Here is a 24,737-nt window from a genome sequence, read left to right on the forward strand (position 1 = left end):
TGGAAAAAGTGCCGTCGCATATGAGGAGTTGTCGCTGCTGGCGACTTCGCACTCTCGGGGCAGTGCGCAGAACTGCCGCTCCGTGGACCAGCAAGCCAAGCACCGGGGCGTAGTACATAGGGGAAAACGAGATGATTTGTCCATACCGTATGCTGCTCGCTGAAGTGTGAGCCTTCCTCACTTTGACTCTGCAGGTATCCGAGGCTCTGAGTGTCACTCCCACAAAGGAGAGAGCTCCCGCGATGCGGTCTCGAACAAGCCTACAGTGGCTCGAACACCTCGCATGCTGCCGCAACTCCCAAAAGTTTTTCTCTGCAGCAGATCGCTTCGATGGCCACGTCAGTAGGTGCTTACGCCCTCCACCCAACTGTTGTGGCCCCCTCCGCACCTCGGTTGTACCTTGACACCCTTCGACGACAATGCTAGGCCGCCTTGAAAGTGCAGCAGCGCGGAATCAGGGTTCGTGGACCCACAGGACAAACCTTGTGGCACGGCATCTTTTCCGCCTTGCGAGCAGCCCTATAGTTCCTCTTATTTGCAGTCTCAAAGATGCGAACAGCCGGCCTGTGGCGAAGGTGCTGCTGCACAGTCACGAAAGCAGCAGCCGGCTGACGTCCAGCTACGCCAGGCTGAAGCCGCTGTCCTGCAAAAGAAAAGTAAGAGTTATATGAGCCTCGCACGGAAACTCAACAATGTCTTGGCATCGGGGAGCAGACTGACACTTTCAAAGACAGGGACAGCTCTAAACGATTTGTTGTTACCACCTCCAGGGCTCCCTTCAGTGCTCCAGGCCACCTTACCTTCCCTGGATCTGGGACCACGCCTGGAAAAGAACGAAAAAGAGTGAGCCACGCTTGGCACGGGCTTCACAGCAAACGAAAACCAACCCTGGGCTAGCCCCGGGTCGGTTGCACGCAATCTGGATCTTCTTGAGGACATCGCGTTGGCGGGACATACTCCAAAAGAAACTCAATCCACTAACAACTCTGGCAGCATGGTAAAGAATCCATGATGAGGACACCGTTCTGGCGGTTGGCTAGGGTGTTCTTCACCGGGAACTGGAGACCCCACCTTTATTCTCAGGACAACTGCGTGCGGGGTGCTTTGTAAGGCGACTCCCTCTCGGCATACGGCATGCCATTCATTTGATGCCTTTCCTGTGTGACTGAGTGTTTGGCCTTTCGCCCGCGTCATTCCTCGGACCGGGAGCAGGCCGGAATCTCTGCGGTTCCCACGAACACCGACTCCCAGAATGAGCTACATAGCAGTGGCGTGCTTAGGTGCTGCGACTGTGTCAGTAGGGCGGCTTGCTACTTACGAGTTCCGCGGACGGCAGTTTCTCTTGTCGCTCCTTGATACCGCCTCATGTCTTGGACGGCTTCGATAGTAGCGCTCCCCGAAGATACATCCTGACCCCGTCGCCCCAGCTGAGTACCCTCAGCCACCGCTTCATTGCACCGAGAGCCAGAATACATGGTTGTTTCTTCGAAATTTTTCCTGCATGAAGCTGCGAGTGGACCATGGAATGATGGATGCACGTCTGCTCTACGCTCGGAGCCCTGCGGCCGAGGGGAGCCTTGACGCACTGATGGTTCGCGCCGAACTGAACGCCGGCCCTGCATGTAGCTGTCTCGCTCTACGGCCTTCATGTGCAACACGGGGGCTGGCTCGCTCGTGAGGGTGACCGGCTGGGGTGCCAAGTGAAAGGCAATTCCCAGTTTTGTGATCTGTTTTGCGAGGTAGAAGTATACCTCGCTTCGGAGGTTGAGGACTTTGAGGTAGTTCCCCCACCCTTCTACGCATGTCATCCACAAGGAATACTGTCGAGTTGGACGGCAGCAAGATGTCGGAACGGAAGTTAGAGGGCAGACCGGAGAGGTGCAGGTATAGGCGCCGAGCCGTCGTATGCCAGACGGGATGCAGCACAGCAACAACAACAGATCTGGCACTATGCTGAATTATGACAGAGCAAGCCGCAGGTTGTCTTCGTACGGTATCTGGGAAACGGCGGACAAGTGTCCAACAGGGGAGGAGACCGGACCCCTGATCGGTAGGCGTGCGGGCATCATTGCAGTGCTTGAGGTTTGAAGGCCGCTCCGCGAACGAACTCGGAATAGAGTCAACGGACTGGCTTGCCACGGCCCCGCACTGATAAAAGGATAGTGTACGCGGCATTACGGCGAGCGGGATCATGCTTGTACTGTTGCGACCTCTTGCGGGGGCAGTGCTGAACGCCATGTACCAAGCTACCGTGCCAAGGAAGCGGTAGGTCTTCTAGAAACCCTTGAAGGACTACGATGTTGGCCCGTCGTACGTCCGCGCACACGAAGAGGGCTTTCAGCGCTGCTAGGAACCGTTGAGAGCAAATGCCCAGTCACCGTGAACGTTCCGCGCTCTGCGAGATGAGACGGTAACGCTAGTGATTGGTTGTATGAAGCGGTATCGTGGAGTGAAGTACCAGATCCTACGCCACAACTGCACTCGTACGCGGTAATACAGGCATACTCCTGGAATGCTAGAGAAACGACTGTCGACTGCACTTACATCGATACTCTCCCCCGGCTGGACGTGGTACACAACAACAGAGAAGCTGTCCTTGACGAAATCCATCGGTCTCTGCTCCACAAACTTGCGCATCTTAGTCTCCAGTGCCTTGATCAGGCAGTGCGGGGTGCCGATAGCGACGCGCAGCTTGAGCTCCAGGACACTGTTCTTCGCCCGAGACTCGTTCGTGAGAACGCGCGAGAACAAGACTGAGTTGCTGTAAATCACCTAACAGAGAGCACCAATCAAAACCGAACCTCGAGCGAACCATTCTGCGCCTGCTCAGAACAGAAGAGTACTCTAGAATGCGCGACGACCGCATCAAGAATGCCTGTGCACTATTACAGCAAACGAAGATCCTCTTGGCGCTGCGCACTCCGCGAGAGTTTACTCCCGACCAGAGAGATCCGAAACAGAAACTGCAACCTCTACGTCACTCCGAAAACTCCGGTAGAGAAAGGGTCGGAAGTGCTGGTCTCGCGCCTCGACAAAAATGCCAACAACAAACCATCCGTCCCTAGAGAAGTCTTTGCAGGCGTAGGAAGCCTCGCGGCGCACGTGCGAGGCTGACGACCATGAACCTGAGAACGATGCCACACTTTGCGACACGTTTCCGCCCTCTCAATGCACGGTCGGTGACACACCTCTCCCCTGCCTCGATTCTGTACCCAGCACCCCCAGTTCGTGAGCAACGCCTGGTGTAGCGGGTATCGAAAGAGAGGACGGGAGACAAAATAAACGTGTTACGTCTCTCGCTGGCCTTACGTTTTTCATGTGCCATGTATGGAAAACGTCTTCAGAACTAACTTCAGGCACGAGACCCTATCACTCCACTGCTCGGCCCTGAGCGATTACGGGGTCGTAATAGCCGAACAGAGACCCCAAGAACATCGTGTGTGAATGACCAGAAGTAGAAGGCAGAGTTCGCCGCACCTCACGGAAGAAAAAGCTATCTACCAAGCTAGCTATGCCCAGCTCAGTGCTGGTATCATGGAGATTCATTCGTACGAGGTGCGGGTAGGAACGCGACTACGCTAATTGCCCTCGCAGACTCGAGTACAACCTCGCTCTCTGTAGCAGGTGTACGGCAGTCCCTGCGTATAAGTTCCCTGGTCACCTGCCTGCCCAACGGTGCTTCCCGTGAGCGCCACTAGACGTACGGACTGTGGCTTCCGGATATGCGTAGACACGGTCAGCCACCGTCCAAAGAGAAAGAACTCTCTATGCAAGAGGTTCACGGGTCCGACGGAGAGTTCAGCCGCACTGAGTTCATCCTCTTCACACGCAAAACCAGATAGAAGCACGCGTTCCCACCGAGCCGGAACACCGTGTCTGTAAGCATCGTTGCACGCGCGGCTGTCTCTCTAAATGTGTACACAGGCACGTGTGCGCAGGAGTGTGGTGGTAGCGCTGACTGAAGGCACCCAACCGGCCAACATGCTAGGCCGTATTTGTGTCTCTGTATTCAGTAGTCAAGCATTTGATCGGTGATGCCGAAATGTGAAGCCTCTAAAAAACGGATATTCGGTGGACTAGAACACGTGATTCAAGAGTTGAACGTGCCCCCCGCGGTACTGCACATTCTCTAGCGGTGTTAGCACGCGGGACCCAGCCACCTGTTGGAATCGCACACGGCAACATACCCGCTACGACAACATCTTCTCCCTTTGACAGAGATGACATCGAAAGAGAGAAAAAGAACAAGGAGCGGTGGCATCACGACACGAGTCACGGCAGTCTCGGCGCTTGTATTACGCGGGGGATCCCAGGTTACGGCGCAATGAGCTGGCCCACGCAGCAGACTTGTTGCCGCCTACTACAGATAAGACTTCCTTTACCCCCCGCATGTGGCTTACCGGCCGGCCGTGGACTGTATCGAACTCCGTCGTGTAAGTACGTATTTTTCTCACGGTGAGAATTTCACCCCCGTCTACCCGTATTCGATCGCCGATGTTGTACGGGTTTGTCAAGGCAACAAAGATGACGGCTGTGATGAAGTGCTGGTACAAGTAGCCTGGAGCAGCGAACATGACAAGGGATTGACATCAGGAAGCCAGAGACCAGACAATCCTGGAAAACTCCGGGATCGGGGGGGCGCGGGACCTTATAGAGAAGTAAACACCCTGGAGTGGGGGGATTGCACGTGACAAACCCTGTAAGACGCGGGCCGCATCGAACAAACTGGGGACTCATAGCAGTGGTGTTTGCCGAGAGAAACCTGATGCGCATTGACCGGAGCGGTGCCGTCCCCGGGTGGAGGCCAAGGACCAAACAATAAGGTTCACAGGATTTTCTCTTGTACCGCTACGTATATACCTGCGGACCCCCGCGTATCTAAGTCAGTCTACAGTCAGTAGCCTCCCTGTTGCGGACCATGATGCAATCGAGGTTGATTCTGTAAGGACGCGGGCGTAAGATCAATCTGCGGGACATTCGAACTACAAGAACGCTTGCTAATGAACTAACAGTACTTTCGCGTCCCTAGTCTGTTCACAACATCCTCTATAGATGGAAAATAGCACGTCTTCACCTATCCGCCATGACAATTATACGACGAGAGGAGACACAACCGCCCGCTACACGCGTGTAGGGCAAGCCGGCCCTGGATCGAGGTGAACAAGATCCGTCTGGCTCCCGTGATGTTCTTCAGCTTTCCTCTGGACCCCGAGCTCGGAACATTCATGACTGAGGTTAGGGCGTCCACAGTCCGTGCTAGGCCATGTGAAGCACAGGGGTCGGGAGCTGTACTTACGGCGCTGTCGTAAACCCGATAGCCACATCACCTTTCCTTTGCAGATGTGAGAAACAATTAGACATATTGCCACTAGATGTCCACTTTTCGTGTTGCTGTTGAGGAGTGCTTGAGCGTGTGTGTTTACGTCAGAAATGCCACTGGGCATTACACAAGTCTCTTCTTAGTTTAACTATATTGGCAGAACAGACAGAAGTACCGACGGTAAGCGACTACAGAGAAGTGCGTGTGAAAGAAAAATCTGCGAATGTAGAACAATACAAGGCGCAGCGTACTGAGGGCGACGGTTAAGGCCGAAAGAAAGGCAGCGCCTGAAACGATCACAGTGTTCATATCGACGCCAACGACGAGCAGGAGAACGACAGCGCAAATGAACCAAAGAAGCAGGGATACCATTCTTAGGACCGTCGACGCAACGCTTCCTTGACTCTACAAAGAAACAGCACATCATCTGAGGAAGAACCGTGATGAAGACTAACAGCTCCGCTCCGTACAAAAAAATCAGCGCTTTTCTTTTGATTTCACTCGCAAGTAGGCTGAAGTGATGTACTGTATGTCACCTCTTTCCTGTCCAGACCGGCGTTTGCGTTGAAGACTCCAGGAAAGAACGGTGTATGGTGTCACGAAGAGTTCCTTTCTAGCCACAAAGGCGGTGCCATCACAAGGTAGGAACGTACATGACTACAAAAGTCGACAGGCAACATACAAGCGAGGTAAAGAAGAGGCGTGGAGTTCGTTGAAAATGGGCAGACGTATCAACAATTGAGCTAGCGCTAGTCATTGTCGCCTCGTGAACCCTCTAAGAAAATATTTCCCTGCTCCAGCCCGTAATATACCTGTGCCGCCCAGAAGAAGCTTATTGTACATAATCCACGTGTCTCGGATAGTCATAGTAATAATAACATGAAGGCTACTTTGATGAGTTTGAGAAGTCTACAATTCAAATTCTCAAAGGAAGTGTGATGTCTCAACTCAAAGTGCGTGGAAAACAGGTATAGGAGGGAACCTGAAGGTGTTTATCTGCTGGGTCTATCTTGGAACTTGTTGACTGTGTCCTATCGCAAGAGACCGCGCCCACGCACATACTCTCTCAAACTCGGGGTGATAACTAGAAAACTGAAGGCGAGCTGCCCCCGCCCTCTCGCGAGATGTGGCGTCTTCGTCTCACTCGAAGGCCCCGAACTAATCGTTTGCGAGCGTTATAGATATTGAGAATCGCGCGCTTGAACATCTCCGCATTTATTTTTCCATGACCTGTAGGTATAGCATGCGCAGCATGTTGCAGTGCGTGCATGGATGTAAAAATGGCTTTCAGGGCAACAGCAGGTACATGCTCCCCAGGAAGTCACTGGTCCGAACTCACAAAGAAATTCCATCGGGCACCATCAAGCACGGCATCGGATCTTTCATTGTCTGCGGGACACCTCTGTCCTAGCCAGCAGAATCAATCTCATGATTCGACACCCGGGTGAGGAGGAGTATGTATGCAAAATGCTGCCCCTTCGTTTCGCCGCTGATCTAACACTGGAAGAACAATACCTCAGCTTTCAACACAGGACAGGCCTGGAGAGGTCAGTCTATGACAGGCTCCGCCCGGTGCCGCTTCCGCAGAGAGAACCCTTCCCATGGGCTAGTTGCACTAGAAACACCGTGTTGAAAACGATTCACCATGTGTAGGGACGTACAGAGCCCCCTACTTGCAAGCTTCTAGCCTGTTAATCGTCAGGGCTACCACATCCAGCTACCGGAGCTGAGCTAAGGAGGGGGCGTGCATTCTCGGGAACGTGTGACGCGTGTGTATTTGTTAGTTTCAAGCAGCTTGGTATCAGTTTCCTGAAGTCACAAGATTCGTATACGCGTGAACTCTTGCAGACTGCTCTGCGCTTTGATTCTTTCATAGTTGCTCGTCTACGTGCTATTGTTCCGCCTTCAATTCTCGGCACGTGTTGCACTACGAGCTTCATGCACCTGACATCTTGTCGCATCGCCGTATCTGGTAGTAGTCGTCAGAGTACTGTTTACCATAGCTGTCTTAACTCTCCTGTAAGAGGTATCTGCCCGTGGACATATGACCCGACCTACTGGGTTGCTTATAAACCTACCTGTGCACGCAGTTCCTGCACGAGAGCGATAGTGGATTACCCTCGCTGCATTTCACAATCTCTCCCGACAGATCCGTTTACTTACCCGCGAAGTCGACCTGTTTCATGAACTCCTCCGCCTCCTCAGGCCGTAGATACAGCTCAATCGTCTCGCGACCCAAATAGACCTCGTCGTTCTTCTCTTTCTTCGAAAAAGTTCCCTCAACTGAGTCAGCACTATGCCTGGCTACGCTACCACTCCGGCCCCCGCCTCCCCATGCACATCCGCCACTACATTGTCCGCTTGGCGATCTCAGCTCCCTCCCTTCTCCCGAATCGTCCCTCGCCTGTCTTCGTGAAGTTCTCTTCACTCTCTCTTCTCCTTCGTCGGTTTCACGCGATGACACGCGTAAACTATCATTGATTCTATCGGTTGTCCGACCCCTCAAAGTTTGGGCTCTTGGGAGGTTGTTACGACTGGACACGAGTTGCACGGTTTCTCCCGGTGGGCTTTTGCTCGTCCGTTCCACGTTGCCGAACCCGCCCCTTTCCCTCGTCGATTGCCTGACGGGGGCTCGTGGATCTCCGCAGGATGGAAATGTGCCTGGACACGATACTCCTGTGCTTTCGGCCCTTCCTCTGCTCGTTGATGTCCCCGTCGAAACCGCACTAGACACGGCTCCAGCGTGCCCCACCGTCTTCTCCGCTTCACGAGTGGTGGAAGTGCGGGGGAAGGCAAGGGAGCCAAGCCTTTCTGGAGGACCGCCCCGGTTCTCAATAGGATCAGAACCAGCTACGGCGTCTGATCCTATTCGGGTGCGCAAGTCGGGTCTTTGATTCGAAGTCGATGTGTTCGTGTGCCCTCCTCCGCTGGCCCCACAACGTGGCCTCTCTGCGGTGCAAAGTTTAGCTGATCTGCTCTCTCCAACGTCGAGCGGAACGCTGGCTGGAGCTGGGTGAGATGTCTGCGAGGCATAGATTGGACTACTTGTTATTGTGTGAGGAGCCGACTGTACTTCCGGTGAGACGCTACTGGCTCCAGACTTTCCTCGTGTCACAGATACTGGAGCACCAAGGGGAGCAGCTGAAGAAGAAAAAGTGGAACTCGACAATGAGACAGCGGAGGGTGCCGGCGGCACGGCCGAAGGAGATGACTTACCCACCACCGAGGGTACGAAAGCAGAAGCAGGGGCTGCAGAAAGTTGCTCTCGGAGCGAAGGGGAGGGCTGGAGCGCCGGTGCGCGTCCTACTGCAGCTGATGGCTCAGACTGTGAATGAGCTAGGACGGAACTCTGTGCAGTCGGAGACGAGCAGGCATTTAGAAAGCCAGGAGACAAGGAGGCCTCGGTGGGGGCCTGAGAGAGGGCAGGCGCAGTCCGCGGCGACCGGCTGTCACTAGCGCTGTTAGGCGAGCCAACTTGGCCAAGAGTTTGCACATCAGACTCACGGCCGATTGAACGGGACCCTGCACTTGATGCCGCGGGGCGCTGTGCTCCCGACACCTGCGGCACGCAGGTGACTGGATCACCTAGCGTGCTCGCTGTCCCGGCGGCGAGAAAAACCTGTGATGCGGACAGCGAAGATTGGGGTAGTGTCTGCTTCGGGTGAGTTTGGGGCGCGGCTTTCTTTTGCGTAGATCCAGATGTACCAGAAGCCGTAGGGAAGATTGTAGGTTGCGGAGGAGAAAGCGTGAGCACAGAGGCTGCCGGGAGGCCGGACATGGATGTGAGGATGAAAGCAGATGACGAGAGAGAAGACGACTGTGAAGAATTGGGTGTCGTCGGATGACAGGGCGATGAAGCCGGCGACCCTAGAGAGTAGGGTTGTGAGGAGGGGGAGGCCGACGCAGGAGACTCAGCTGGAAGGGTCGGCTGCTCTTGACAACTTGCCCGGCTCGAAAGGTATTCGGAGGATGACTGAAGTGGGCAGGAACGAGACAAGGAAGACGAACAAAAAAGTGAAGGTGAACGCGGTCTGTCGGAAAAGAGAGGGGCTCCTACGTGTTCACTGTCGCAGATTCTCTCGTCCCCTCTTGCGTCTCTTGTGCCTTCATAAGCGGACTGGGTGTTTCCTGGGTCTTCGTCTTCTTCTTCGCGTTTGTCCCCCTCTCGGGGCTGACATGAGGCGAGGTCCAAGAGGATTGCCGATTCCCCTCCTTTCCTTGGGGCGCAGGGGTTCTCTCTTTCTTTCTGCCTTTGTTGTGTGTCCGCGTTCCCAGGCTGTTCTACTGTCCCACGCCCTGTCCGTTGGACACCGCGTACACCCGAACCACATCCTGAGATAGTAGAGGTGGCAGCGACTGGGTGGCAAGGACTTGGACCGGCATGCTGCGACTGATAAAGATCGTTTCTTGACTTTGTACTAGCCATCTGCCCCCCTTCAGCAGCCGACGATGTGACGGACCTGGAAGTGCCAGATAGACCAGTCAGAGATTGTGACGGACTGCCTTCGTCCTGAGGAGTACGCAGGGCGGAGGACTGAGAGCCAGGGGACTGGAGGGGTTCTCTCGTCCTACCAGACGTTACCTCGTTTGAAAGCGCATCTGTTACGCGACTATGCGACAGCAACGAGGACGAGCCTTGGCTTGGGTCATCAACGAAAAGCCGGGAATCGGCTTTAGAAGCATTTAGAACCGTACGTGGAGAACTCCTAAGAGAAGGGACAGCCTGCGTAACAGCAGCCGGCCTGGTGCCGACGACTGACGCCTCTTTTTGCTCAGGTACTGTGGCACACGCCGATGACAGACCCAAGTTGTCCCCCGTAGACCGGACCGATGGCTGGTTATTTCTCGACCGTGTGCCCTCCTCTTTTTCTGTCTGCATCGGGGTGGATGCAGATGAGGCGGAAGCAGCAGGGGGGCAAAACGTAGATGATAGTGATGATGATGAGGCCGCAGCCACAGAAGACATCTGGAAAGAAGAGTTAGTGGAATTCCCGGTTAGAGAAGAAGAATCTGGGGCGGAAGCAGTCCCAGAGTCGTTGGGGCGAGGAGGGGATGAAGATGATTGAACAAGACGACAAGACGGAGAGGCTGGAGAATTAGCGGATAGAGGAGATTGAGAGGGAGGCTGCCAGCCATGAAGCGGTAAAAGGCAAAACTGCCTTCTTCCAAAGTCCTGACCAGCTGTAGGGCAAGTACAGACAACGTCATCTCTTGTAAACGGACTGCAGTTGTCAAGGGCAGCCGCCGCCGGCATAAAAGGCTTGCTTGAGATATCGGTTAGTCTCGCATGCTGTTGAGACAACAAGGAAGCAGTAGGAGCACAAGCCACACGGACAGATGGACAGTGTGAAGGCGAGTATGAAGGACCGCGGGAATGAGAAGAAGCGTACAAGGGAGAGAGACCCGCCGACGAACACTCGGACAAAGGAGAATGAGGCGGGACAGCCTCAGATAAAGAGAGACAGCCGGAAGACGAGCAGCGAAAGAAGCGAGAACGTCTCCCAGTCTTCTTTTGTACGGTCATGTGCTGAGGCGATCCATCTAGGGACTCTCCACGATAAGCAGCCTCCGCAAAACACTGCTCGTGGGCTTCTTCTAGACCGTCTTTGCCTCTGCCATCATCTTCACAACTACTGCCTTGGATACTGTTGGCACACACACTTTCTTGGCGGCTGAGCTCGTGGAGAGACGAGGAAGCTGGTTCATATGTAATCACTTCTTCCCCGAGTTCTTTCGCAGCCCAGCTACTTTCTCGAGCAACAGCGCCAGGAGCGGTGTTGAAGACTTCGGCGGCTTGAGGCCGTGCGTTCCTTGAGAAACGGTCATTCAGTTGGATGTTCCGGATAATGCACTGCTTCTTATGCGGTCTAACCGGTGCATCGGTATTTCTTTGAGGGTGTGTTGAATCAACTGCGAACCCGACGTCGCTGCTAGAATGCATGTTGAGTTCACTGGTGTCCAGCTGCAAGTTGCTGTGTCTCTCGGGGTCTGTCATCCCCCATACCTGGTCGTCCTGGATTTTTTCCACTGGATTTTCAATCACATCGATTTTGTCTAAAGATATACCCGCGTCTGTCGGAGTGTCTTCGGACGGCACGTTCCAATAGGATGAGCACACTAGGGTTGGCGACAGTACATGTGATGGAGACACTATTTCGTCGTTGGCTTCTTCGCAGTTGTAGTCTTCAGAAGGAGGAGATGAAGGAAGTGAACTAGGCACCGTAAAAGCAACAGGCGACAAGAACGGATCCCTGAGATCGTTGTATATAGAAGGTGATTCCTTGCCTTCTGATGATGTCAGCCTGACAGGGGACAAAACTCCCGCAGGCATTTCCCTCTTGCTTTGAAATAGCTCTCCTGCGGGACGGTTGGGACGCGGTTGTCTGGGAGTGTAGAAGCACCAGTCTTCATTATCGAACTGTACACTGGTCCAGGGATCATTCAACCCCGCGGCCTTCACTCTGCTGCATCTCAACGATGCACGGCCGCCGCATTTCCTAGTAGAGAGGTGGATGTTCCAGTCAGGACACGGATCTACCCTCCAAGCGGAGGTTCCTTCTTCAAAAAACGCAATCGGGGCCACAGGAGACTGTCTTTTGCCTTTCTTTGCCTCGTCAATGGTTGTTCCTGGCACAGTTGAGTCACGCGCGCTTCGGGGGCACAGCACATCATCGTAGGACTCTGCTGCAAGCTCTGCACTCTGACGTACACGTCTGAGGACACGCCGTTTCTTCCAATCAGGCTGCTGGGTGACCTCCGGTCGTTCCACTGGATGTCGGCTCTTCTCTTTAGTTGCACGGCTGCGTTGCTGCGGCTTCCGGTCGACGTTGCATTCCTGAGCCCCTAGCAGGGACAAACCACACTGGTTTGATATGGGCGCGAAAGCAGTCGGTGATGCTTCTGCGGATGAGTGATAGTGTCCACGAATGTGGTGGAGATGTTTCGTTTTCTTTGCCAAACTTCTCGCGATGCGAGGAGCTGCACGGACATAGGCGGTCGGAGAGCTGTTCTTCCTCTCTCCACATGGGTCGAAGCATTGCAGCAGATCTCTTGTACTCTCTTGCATAGCGGGAGAGAGGTAAGGTGAAGGCTCGGAATCTCTACGACACCAAGAATAACCCGCTTGCTTTCCCACACAGTCTGACAGTGATGCGGAGGCGCGACCGTATGCAGCAATAATAGGATCATCGGCTGTCTCGTCTTCCTCTCTCTTGTCCCACGCTCTACCCCGTCCTCCAAAGAAGACTGCCGTGTTCGTGTTCCTTCCCATCCTTCTGTCGGATGCACCGTTCAGCGACCACCTCGACCTCTTCTCAAGCGTACTCGCCTCACTCTCAGTGATGTCCAGAGTTTCATACTTCTTCGCACGAGGCGCTTGCCCCCAAGTCCTCAGGCGTCCAACAGCTGCCCCTCCCCGTTTTACTTCTTCACTGCTTGCCCTCTCCTGTGTTGTGTCTGAGCAACACGGCGTGGCATTGTCAGGCTCATACTGGGCTCTTGAGCCTCTGCGCTTCCTGGGACAATTTCTATCCGCACCGTGACGTTCACGCCTCAGTTCTCCTTGAGTTCCTTGCCTGTTACTGATAGTCCAATACGCGCCTTCTCCGTTAGTGTGTCGGGTTGCTCTTCTCTCGCAGGTCTCGGAAACACCCGAGACGTCCTCACCACTCATATCGGACTGGCCATCTTGAGAAGACTCCCTTTCAAGGCTAGGCGGCGGCGTAGCTCCTCTGGTTGGCAGTGCTGTGGCCATTTTATATTCTGGAGTAAACGAAAACGTCGAGATAGGTTCTCCCTTTACAGGGACGTCACTTGAGGAAGACATGCAGAATGTTGGACGGTTGCCCTTCCTCCAAGTACGGCCTTCGTGAGAGCAACTTTTTTTCGGTCTTCTTGCGCTACTTGCACCAGCTTCAGATGTCTGCTCATGTGCAACAGAAGAGAGCAGGGGGGGTACCCGAGTCTCATATCTGTGAAACTGCGCCGACTGAATGACGTTGGAGCCGTCGCTTTCATCTGGAAAGTTCCCTGGCCGGCGTGCCGGAGATTGAGAAACCAAGTTCAATTCCTTAGGCAGGCGAGAGAGGTTTGACCGTGACCGTGACGAAGTACTGCATTTACTTGCTTTCTTTTTAAGAGCGGCAACCCCCGCTGATGGTTCGGTCATAGGAGTTAAGCTCCTTTCCAAGGATGGGCGACAAGGTGATACTTCACGTTCGCCGATCTTCGTCTCTTTACAAGAGTGGTACCCTATCCGGTTGCCTTTCCCCGTACAGGTTTCTGCATTAGCAATGCCGCGAGACTCCGAGCAAGAAGCGGCTTCCTTTGTCGGCGTAGAAGAAGAAGTCACATATGGAGAAGTTTCCAGCACGGGGGGAAGCGCTGACGCAGAAGAGGCACTGGTTTTTTTCGCAGGTGACTGCCGTTCGAAGGAAGTGATTGATTGAGATCTTGTAGCATGGCAAAGATTTCCCCCTCCTGCCGTTGTTGTTGTAGGCGGGAAAGGCGCGGTCACCCTGTCTATGTTGTTGCCTCCTTGTCCTGACAGCGTCAGGATGCCGTCTGAGGATCCCAGACCACAGGGTCCATGATCGGATCGTAGGGAAGACGACGTAGATCCCGACTGTGGCTTGTTATCTTTTACAAGCTGATTAAAGAGAATTTCGGCAATCGTCGCGGCAATATCTTTATTAGAGAGAACGACACGTCGGCCATGAATGAAAAGTGCAGGGGGATAATGAAGAACGTACTGAATAAGCAGCCAGTTCTGGACTTTCGACGTTTTGCTGCTCTCAATACTGTGAGCTTTTAATGGACGAGGTAAGCCTACGAATCGAAAAGACACTCCGCAGCTCGCGCTTTGTTGTCATTCAAACCTCAGAAGAAGCCTCCAAGCGAAAAAGACATTCAAGTGAAACGACCACAGAAAGACGGATTGATCGGGGCGAGTAAAGACGCTTTTCAAAGCCAAGCGTGGATCCGCTCTGAAGAACGCGAGAGTTCACACGGGTTCACAATGAAAAGAAAACTGAAATAGTCTCGAGGCTGTTTACTTAGTTGCATCTCGAGTACGGGCAATCACTGTGTTGACTCTTCACCTCATCTCGAGTAATACACCTCTCAGTGACGGGGGAAGCTAGAAGGTAACTAAATTGACGGTCTTACAGACGACTGAAAGTCAAGCCTTCAAATTCAATGGCTTCTGCCACCGACGCCTTTCTGGGGTGTAGAGACGGCAAAACAAGCTCATTCAGGCGGGCTGGGGACACACGGTCCAAATGAATCCAAAGTTTCTGATGACCACGAAGATATCAGTAGCCCAGTTCCTGCTTGTCTACATACAGACGTGAACAGTAAATAGTTATCTGTTGAGCGTTTCGGCTCAAGGAAACCTGCTGCTCCAGAAAAGGCTTTTAACTTTCTGTTTGCTCTCGTAAGCACTAGTGAGAGCTGTCTCGCCTTACCTTCCTTCCACTTCGCAAAAAGCTCTTCCTTCCCAGCCTCTGCTAGTCAATACACAGGAGGCCCTTCGTGTGCAGGCCCAACTTCTCTACTGTTGAATCCCCACCTTGCATATAAGTCTGAACTAAGCGCCGACATACCATCTGCCTCTGTCCGTCTCAGTCACGGTTCTTCACTACCCATAGAGAAAACTGACCTCTCCTCCGTCCCTGCCGCTTGGCTGTTTTTTCCTCTCACCACCGGCTTACCTTGTCCATTTACTTCTTGATCAATACGCTGTTTCGTCAAGGAATGTCGTATACGAAACGCGTTCATAGGTCTGCGCTGGGCTTGTAACCCAGGGAGAAGGGAAGCCCCAGGTCCTAAAGGACGGGTGCGATCTCCTTCATCCCCCGCAGCGTCCAGTAACTTGCTGATCTGCACTGGAGATTCAAGCGCGTTTTTTGAAAAAACGGACAGATGGTCTTTGCCTCCAGTCTTTCGAGAAAAATTGAGTGACCGTAAACGGAGACCCAGGAGATGGGAACTGCATTCACAAAGAGCCGCGTTCAAACAGGCTTCTAGGTAAGGCAACTCTTCTCTCTGGATGTGTAAACTCTCCCCTCGCTTTAGATGCCTAACGGTGTGTCTATGACCCCGTCCATACCCTTTCACTGTCACACCTTCTCCTCAAGCCGTCCTGAGTCTGCAAACAGAAAGAATGGACGGAAGCCCCACTGTGTAAACGGGGACTCGATGGCCGCTACAGCCAAGTCTCAGATGTAGCATTGTCCATGCAAGTGTGCATAGGGTCCCATAGGTGCATGTTGATGAAATTTGTGTATGTACACTGTCTCCTTTGCTACACTTATCCGCTTTTCCACACTCAGGCGAAACAGGCCGGCTATTAGCTGGGTGTACCGTTATAAGGTCAGTCTGTGCATGCGTGTAACGGGGCGCGTTGATCCCGGTTTTGTTGGACCTGAGAGCAGTGGAGACGTCATACAGCAAGAAAGGAAGTTGTGCTCGTTCTTACCCTCGTCGCCGGGTTCGGGATTCTTGTTTCCTTGTCTGTGACTGCCATTGTCTTCGTAAGTAGTTTCCCCACCCTTGAATCCATGCGGAAGGACATTTTCTTGCGCATTTTTCCCGCAGAAATTCATCGTCCTTGGAAATCTCCTTAGCATCGTAGCAAGAGCGCGTCTCAGCGTCCCCGCGTCCTGCTGACGGCCTTGGAGAGAAAGGACAGTTGTTTCTGCTATCACCCATTGCCTTCTCCTGTGGTCCGTTCCCGGCTGAAGGTACCACACCGTCTTCTCTCCCAAACCTCGCAATGTCTTCAAGCAGATGCATCCCCAACTCCGCCATGTCTTCGGCAGTGCCTCCAGTTGCAAGCGGGTAAGATTCCCCGTCAGGAGCAGCCGAGCGATGTTTGTGGAGATCTGGTTGTAGCGATATGTGCCGGGATGGGACATCTAACGGCGACCCGTGCGGACCAGCAACGGGCGGGACGGGGCCGACGGACGGGTGCGTCGAGGTGAGGAGGGGACAGCCCAAGTTGTCATTCATCGAACCCCGTGGCTCACCCTGGACCGGTAGAAAAGACAGTGAGTATAGTAGGAGAATCGGGTGCTGCTCGATCTGGAAAACGTCAGTAAGGAATGTCATTATTAGGCTCGGACTGCGCCGATTCAAACAACATGACAGAAGTAATTCGTCGTGGTGGATTGTGGTTGCTGTTAAGGATATAGAAGGCGACACAATATGGCACCCTGTTTATGCCCAGACCAGGTGCAACAGACTGCAGCTAGTCTCCGGTGACGACGGTGAAAGGTCAAGCAGTCGCCCCGGGGACTCCGGTCGAAGGACAGAGAGATCTTTTATATTGACGAGACAACTGCGGGAGGAGGGGAAAATGTGATGGTTATGCCTACGCCGTTACACTCCACAGAAGGAGAGACGCCCTTGAGTAGCTCACGCAGGCGCCGACTGGCTCAGCAAGGGACACCATAACGACTGTTGAAGTCAGCAAAGTGTCAACACCGTGTGAATGAATTCATATTCCACACGGCCTGGCACGACGGTCGATACGCAGGCTGCCCTCCAACATACGGACGCATGTGCAGCTTGATGTGGACAGAAGAGGCACGTACTCAACACACTTTTCCTGCAAAGACTCCCCCGAACACATCGTCGAAGGAGAGGCGCCAGAATGCACCCTTTGCATTCCTTTAGCCAGTCTATATAGATAAGCATAAACCGTTGCAAAAAAGGTAAGACAGAGGGGTTCGAAAGACAGCAATGCTCGTGGCAAGCAGCGAGGGCGAGAGACACACGTGTCTCCACAACCGGTGACACGGGATCAGTCTGTATCCCGACCTTTCTATACCGAGAACACTATATACAAAGACTCAAAGCGCCCCGGGGGCATCGAAAGATTGCCTTGCTCTACAAATATGGGTATAAAGAGAAGCTGCACATACAGCGCCTCAGCTACATGCAGACTCACGCGCACCCTTGCCACATCTGTGTGCCCGTTTTGGTCTCCCCTGTCGCAAGGCATCTCGCGGCAAGGCCTACGTAAACTGCAACTCGAATACCGCAGAGGCTCTTTTGTAGAAACGAAACCGTAGGCATAAACTGTCCATGTCTAACCCGAGGCTGCAAGCAAGCTCACCTGGTTTCCTACCACCTCTCCCTCATCATCTGTACTGCACGCAGACGCTGCAGATTCCGTGGGCCGGTGCCACTCTTGAGGTGTACTTCGTGACCTAGAAACGCACGGAAGAGTTCCAGAAAGGCAGCACACTGCGTGAATTTTTCCTTGACTTTCACGGGCCACATCCGCGTCGTGGGCACTGCTACAAGAAATCTAGCAACTGCACGGACGAGAGAGACAGTAGGTTCACCGAGAAGTTCAGTTATGTCGGCAACATGCCGCAGCCCTGCCTCTGCAGCCAGGACGCTCGCATGGAGCTGACATAGAACCCTCTTGGCGTAGAGAAGGGTTCCGGGCCGACTCTCTGCTGCTTCCAGCAGAGATGGACCCGAGACAGTGACGTAGTGGTGCTCTCTGTTTGAAAGCTGCATTAGGGCTTCAGTGGGAGTGGACGTTAGCGTGACTATATATCACTAGCTGTGAAGAGTGAAGCATCGATACCTTGTTTTCTGGTAGAATCGGTGTGTCATCTTACACAAGGCGTCACGGTCTCCGTGTGTAACGAGGAGCTGCCGACAGAAGGGCTTCTGCCGCTTCGTGTATCCTGGCCGTCAGCGGTTACCCGCCGACCGAAAGCGCATGGCTGCAAGCGAGGCATGAAGCCGAACGCGTGCTTGTGAGAGGTTTTCGCTTAAAGAAGTTGTTTTCCTGGACTTCTCGCAGTCAGAATGTACTCTCGCATCTGTCTACTTCTTTGTGTCTTCCACGGGGCATTCCCCTTCCGCGTCGCGTGTCTAACCATTACTAACCGCGCACTGAGATCAGCGCGGAGATCGATATACCGCGTTTCGGTCGTTGTATCGGTAGCTGCTTCCTAGACTAGAGTCGCGTTTCCTGGGCCCGTGCCCTGTGTACTGACACCAACCAAACGAGGAGGTGTAGCGGTCGATAGCCGCTACACCTCCTCGTTTGGTGGCTGAGCTAGTCGGGAATCGTGTTTCGGTATTTACTCACCATTTGGTATTAAGCTTTCGGATGCAGGCGTACTTTGTCAAGTAGTTAACAAGCTGGGAATTCATGTTCATCAGAAAGCCCAGCTCAAAGAAGAATAGCGCTAACGCTAACAGTGCTCGTCGGACGGAGAGGATAAGATATACTACGTTCGTTAGGTTGATCGCCCGGAGCATATCCTCCGTGAAAAACCGAGCAGACCCGAACATTCGGTAGAAACTGAGTGGCTCTACGTCCCTTGCCTCCTGGGAGTTAGGGACCAGAACTAAATCGCCTGAAAACAACGAACAGCGCCGCAACATCCTCGACTTGCAAGTCCTGTCATCGTGAACAACCTTCAGACTCCACGGTCCACTGCCCGGTTTACAGGAAGAGGATTATCTGCCGGGACCGTCGTCTAGCGGACCGCGGCGCGTACTGTTACTTGATTGTATCAGCGATCTTCTTTCTTACGGTGTAGCTCCATACGATACAGCTATCGACGCCCACGAACTTATATAGGATCGATTACACACCGCGATGTTCCGAACGCCCGTCCTCACTGCTATTTGACAGGTGGAAGCGAATGGGAGAGAGCCCTTACGCGTCATGTAGTTCACAGTCGGACAATTGGTCATGCCTTGCTTGCCTGAAAGAGGTCAGGTGTTTCCCTAAGAGACTAGGACGAGGGGTGATTGTCCTTACATGTGTGTTTTTGACAAGTAACAGAAGGGGGGTGTCTGAAGATAATGCACGGTTATCTATGTGTATGAGCTGACCCGCATACATCTGCCTGCCCACATACGACGCGCTGTGTATGCTTCCACATCTCGCCAGTCTTCCCCTCATGCCTTTCTAGTATGCGCGAGAGAAAACGGTCATGCTTCGTCATGCAGAAATCCTCCGACGTTCATCAGGAATGTATCTCGCACATACTTTATAAAATCTTGATGGCTGTCCAATCGCCCCTTGCTTTCCAGGCTCTCCACACGGGTTCTACAGAGACACCACTGAATTCACCTCACTCTTTCGCTCCGTGAACGAGGGGCTTTGGCACGAAAGTGCAACTCGGAGAGTGCAAGGCAATCTGAAGGTTGCTATGCTGCGGTTCCTGAGGCCTTCTGTGTAGCACTTACTCTGGCTTTGGTGATGGCTGTCTGCACCTCGTGCTGCTGCCATCGGTAGACGGGACTATTCTCCATCATAAAAACACGAGTACGCATGTGCAGTTCCTTGCAACGTCACTGAGGTACTATCAGAAACACGTGTGTAGGCCCAAGGAGAGTTGTCTTTTTGTAAGGAGTATATAGGGGCAGGAGCAACAGTTTGACTATGTAAAAGGATTTACTTGAGCGAGCGTGTCCTCTCCAAAATGAGTAGATGAAGACGCTCCATGCGACGTAGAAAATCTCGGGATCCATGGTAGAGGTAAAAGCTGTCGCCGCGGGGCGCTCGTAGCAGATGAGGTTCAGCAATCCAGTGATTACCACCACCCTGACAGGTGACAAGCGAAACCAGTCGTTAGCAGATCATCTTTGAACGAACGTACATACAACGTGTTCGGGAGACTTACATGCATAGAGCTATACATGCTCATACTGATAGAAAATCCGCCTTTCCACTAGGCCTCGAAGTTAACAGTCGTTCTTTTGGATTGGCAGATATCCGCTAATGGAGCCTACTACACCGCTGTCCCTCGGTATATATATCCCTTTAAGAAGGGAGATGCCGCATACGTTATCCAAGCAGGCATGTGTCTTCTAGCCTATCTTCGGCCACCGGGAGACCACACTTGTGCAGTTTCAAGCATGGCTACGAGGAGAGAAGACAATGAGGGAGATGCGACAGTCCCATTGTCATGTGAAGACCGTTCCAGCAACAGCTATGAGCCCTCAGAGAGACTGAAAGAGGAGAGCCGCTGGCAAGAGACAAGTTCCTCTGGAGTCGATAAGAGTAATGGTGCTTCTATACGTCTAGCCCACTCACCCCTAGAGTAAACATGAATCAAGTCTTGTCAAGAGCTAGCATCAGGGGCGTTTGCCTTTACCTCAAAGCCATAGTACAGAGCCAGAAGCCAAAGTTTATCACTGTGACGGAGATAAAGACCACCGAACCGTTGAGAAGCAGCCTCTCGTTGTCGATATCTCCAATCTAAATTAAAGAGACAGGAGGGCATGGAAAGGAATGAAGCACAAAGAAGATGAATCGAAAGCGCAACACGTCGCGCATGATGGCTTGGCATTCTGCAGTACTGCTTTGATGGATCCGTCTGCCGCGGGTATACGAATCCGAGCTTAGTGCTTAGAACACCAAAGGTACAAATAAACGACGAAAACCCAGACTTCCTTCTGCCCGGCAAAAGAGAAAAAAAAACTTAGACGCTTCCTCGTGTTCTCTTACGCATGTAGGTTAAAGTGCCCGACTGAAGAATGGAATTTCCGCAAAGGAAGTTATCCAGCCGACTTTTTCCTGACGACACACAGCAGCCGTGGAGCTACTCTTGCGCCGGGCATTACAAAGGCGTGTGATTGCGTTGGAGACCACACAACTAATGGTTCCGTACTACCTGCAGTCGTAGAGAAGAACACTCGGTAATCATTTCTCTAAGGCAGATAGCTACACGTTCATACATAGACCGAACATTCTGCAGTTGTGTGGAGGAACGTAAAGATAGACACAAGCATGCATATACGAAGTATAAAAGGGCCGCTTACAATATGTGGTTTCTTTTTCGTTGTATCTGTGACATCTTCTCCGGGCATCCAATGGAAGTCGAGCCTTCCGAGAGCAAAGTCGCTCTTTCCTTGATTGCTGCCATCCCCGAGGCCCACAAGAAGCAACACAAAGCAGACCGTGGCTTGAACGAGAAACCAAAGAAGTGGGTACGTGTCTGGAAACACTGCATGCAACCATCTGCGTGATAAGCGGACACAACGAGACTGGTCTCGCTCTTCCGTGTCGCTATCGGGTTCCTCTTTCTCATCTTCCTGTGGCCTTTCTTCAATCATCTTTGACGGGCTTGCTCTTGAAACCAAGTCAAACGGCCGCAGGGGGTGATTCTCTACATCCGCGCCCTCCCGCGCTTCCGGCATTGAGCCGTACATGAAAGACCCGTGCTGCGAGAACCCCCTGCTGTAGACACGGGGAACGCCCAAGAAGGTGTGCAGCTGAACACAGAAAGAAAAGAAAGAAAGGCGATTCCTTGCAACCCTCGTCAGCTTACTGCGGGTTTTGTTTGGCCATGACGTTTGGTCGAAGGTAGTACATTAGCTCCGGGAAAGCGTAGGTGTCCATGCTGCCGCCTGGTTGTATGCATGGCGCGAGTCTTATATGTTACCAGCCGGGTCCGGAATCTTCTCGCGGTGTTGTCCGTGTATCTATAGAGTGTACGACGCCGGGACTACTCTAACAACAGAACACCGTAGATCATATCTCCCTTCACTGCTATCAATCACTCGCTTCCTGTGCCCGCACGCCCTTGCTAGATAGATAAGCACTCTGTTGAAGTGAAAATTTGTGGAGTGAGGGTAACCAAACATAACGTCACTATGAATGCCAAGCTGCGTGGAACATGCTACCGAGGTGTGGAGTTGTCTGGTGGTAAATGGGTTGTGCCCATGGTGTCTTGGTGCTGAACAGGGGATGCAAGCAAACACAGCGGAGCAAAGACCAGTCGGTAAACCCGATTGTAGCTGTGTTATATAGTGAGGCGGTATAAGGTAAAGCTAGTGCTCTCAAGCAGACACGCGACAGAAGTGTGCTGCGCGCCATGATCGTAGTCCGCCACAACACCGCGCATATTGGGCATCCGTGGAGTGTAAACGCTGAATCCCAGTCCTAGGCATGTGGGTGGGTGGACGTTCTGGTAGAGATGGATGAGCCTCTCAGGACCCCACTTCAACTATAAGTCCATTCAAAACCCCCCTTCCACCCCAGCAGCTCTTTTCTGCACGGGCGTTAGTAAGCATCGAGTACGGTCGCTAAGACCAGGTGGGCGGGGAATCTTGTGCGCAGACTTTTTTCCACAGGCTTCACCTACTTTTTCATTGGTAGTATTATCACAACATCTGTTAGAGGAGCAGAGCACGTAAGTCCTGACAGGTGTTGATCATTGCATGTGCCCAGGTCAATGAGTTTCCGGACATTTTGACGCATCAACTTACTCCACTCGACCCCGTGCCCCGGTCGGCCCCGGCTTCCGACGACATCCCTCCCGGCATGCCGCCCCGAAGTCCATGGTGAGAAGAAGAAAATGGATGCCTCCAGCGGCTCGTGCCAAAGGCACGCTGATGGGCGTTTGCTCCGGTGGCATGCAAGGCTGATGTGGTCGATGTAACAGAACTTTTGTTGTTTCCTTGGATTCCGAGTTCCGCTTCTCGCCACGTGTTCCCTCTTCGCAGGTTTCCGCTTCTGCGGAACCTTGCCCAAGCTGATTCTGCGCTGCCACCATGGTGTGAAAAGGGTGCAGCGACGTGGTCTCGGCGGGGTTCAGGTCGGATTGTTGAAGCTCCTGAGTTGAGGACCGTACGGGCACTCCGTTGGTCTAACGGCAGGGGGGGTTGGACTGGCGACCACATGATGGTATGGGGCGCCGAATGCCGGTGTATCCTCCGGGGTGTGCTGGCGTCGTCAGACGCCGGTGGCAGTGCCTCGGCGACTATGGCCTTACAGACCGCACGTTGTTCGAGCGAAGCGCGCGTGCGAAGTCGAGGGTTAAAACTAGCTAGTTGGAATGAAGGGCCCTAGGTCTCGACCCCACGAACTTGTCCAGGTTACCTGATACTGTACCTGCTACATATATACGCACCTGAGCATTGAAGAACTCCTGACAGTCACTGTTGCACGCAGTTTGGCATGCTTGACAAAAACATCTGTCTGGTCTGCGGGTTTGACTGTACACAGCCGAGCTGTTCAGGCCCGACTGACTAGAGACGCAAGTAGTGTGCGAGCAGAGCCCGGTGACTCTGATGGCACACGTGGCACGAGCGTGCGCGCGCTTTTGACAAGCTGCAGCGCAGCATCCCGCAGAGATATGACCTTCTGGTGTGCTGTCTACCGGGGTGACCGGTATGGGGGGAGGAGGGCAAACTCTACCAGATGCACCCTGCTACATGGACTTGCGTGGCCCTCTCGTGAGAGAAGTGGTCAGGCGAAGCAAGTAAATGGCACCGCAGTCCATCATCGAGGCGGAATCTCCGTACTGCTGTTGCAGAGTTAACCGGATCCATGATCTTGCTGGATACGAAGAAGGAGAACACTACCTCGGCGTACGAGAGATGCAGGAGCACCCACATGCCGATCAGAGGGTATTCACCTCCAGTAAAACCTGGTAGGACTGACCGCGTAGAGTCACACGGAATCACTCTTGTCACAGTTTCTGGCGGCCGGTACGCTTTTGAGGTTGTGCAGTTCCTGTGACCTGTTGCTACCTCCATTCCTAACCAGTGACAAGAATCACCCACCTGCCTTTAGCCAAGACAGTCAGCCGAGTTTTTCCCATCTGAAGACCTGAACTGGGGGGCTCGTGAAAAGTAAATGCGCCGAGCAAGGGCTCTAGTTAACCTCAGGTACAGCCGCCTGCCGTGCATTTACCCAAGAAAGACATGGTCCATGACGGTGAACCAAAGAATCGTGAAGTTATAGCACAAAAGTGCAGTATGCATTTCCCGCGTAAACTATTCCCTGTCAGAACTTTGGAAGATATGTCCAGTATTCAGTCACTGGGGCATCACTTGAAAAAACAGCGGGAGTTACACGGTAGTCGAAAACTCAGCGAGACACCAAGTCGGTGGCACCGTGAATCGCCCCTAGGGGGGGGCACCAGAGGGATAAACGAAGCGAGTGCATGGTTCACTGTAGCCCCCACGCATACTCGGCACCGGACTCGAGCCGGGAGCACTCCCGATCCCAGACTCGGGTGCCGCAGGACTGCATACCGTGCTGATGGACTGGCGGTTAAGAAGACAGATATAGAAGGGGGGGGGAGCAGAGAAACTACGCCACCGGGGGAGATAGGCTCGGTCAGTTCAGTGACTGCCTTTGGCAGCCCGGCAGTAGCACGTCATGGCACGGCGGCGCCCCAGCAGACGAAAAGAACGGACAGTCCGTCCTTCTGCAACGAATACAGAATACCGAGTGAGCTAGCGTGCCACTGCAAAAAAGCCCGACAGAGATTACAGGCATATGGATGCAAGCGTCACCAGCACTCACGCCCCAGGCTGCGGCAACTCCGCACACTAGCGGAACCACTCCTCGAGAAGAATGAGGCAAACAGTGAACACTTAAGCAGCACCCCAGACGACAAGCTGGGTTACTGTCTGCTTTTTC

The 24,737-nt window shown here is 53.3% G+C and overlaps 1 protein-coding gene across 1 annotated transcript; it reads right to left on the reverse strand.

Moving 5' to 3' along the window:
• Nucleotides 1–422: 422 nt before the first annotated feature.
• Nucleotides 423–22,860, reverse strand: CSUI_001499 (small conductance mechanosensitive ion channel family protein; the record flags this gene model as incomplete). The annotated part of the gene is made up of 16 exons (XM_068061705.1): nt 22,574–22,860; nt 22,450–22,477; nt 21,125–21,577; nt 20,811–20,832; nt 20,458–20,561; nt 18,435–18,705; nt 17,439–17,532; nt 15,798–16,348; nt 15,031–15,308; nt 7,484–14,146; nt 6,465–6,550; nt 5,572–5,725; nt 4,401–4,558; nt 2,545–2,772; nt 1,319–1,820; nt 423–643 (listed from the first exon to the last, which is right to left on the reverse strand). Exons 6-16 carry the CDS (start codon nt 18,638–18,640, stop codon nt 423–425), a joined length of 9,141 nt encoding a protein of 3,046 aa, XP_067926318.1. The 5' UTR covers nt 18,641–18,705; nt 20,458–20,561; nt 20,811–20,832; nt 21,125–21,577; nt 22,450–22,477; nt 22,574–22,860.
• Between the last annotated feature and the right edge of the window lie 1,877 nt (nt 22,861–24,737).

Source organism: Cystoisospora suis, assembly GCF_002600585.1.
Source record: "Cystoisospora suis strain Wien I chromosome Unknown contig_606, whole genome shotgun sequence".
Classification (NCBI taxonomy): domain Eukaryota; phylum Apicomplexa; class Conoidasida; order Eucoccidiorida; family Sarcocystidae; genus Cystoisospora; species Cystoisospora suis.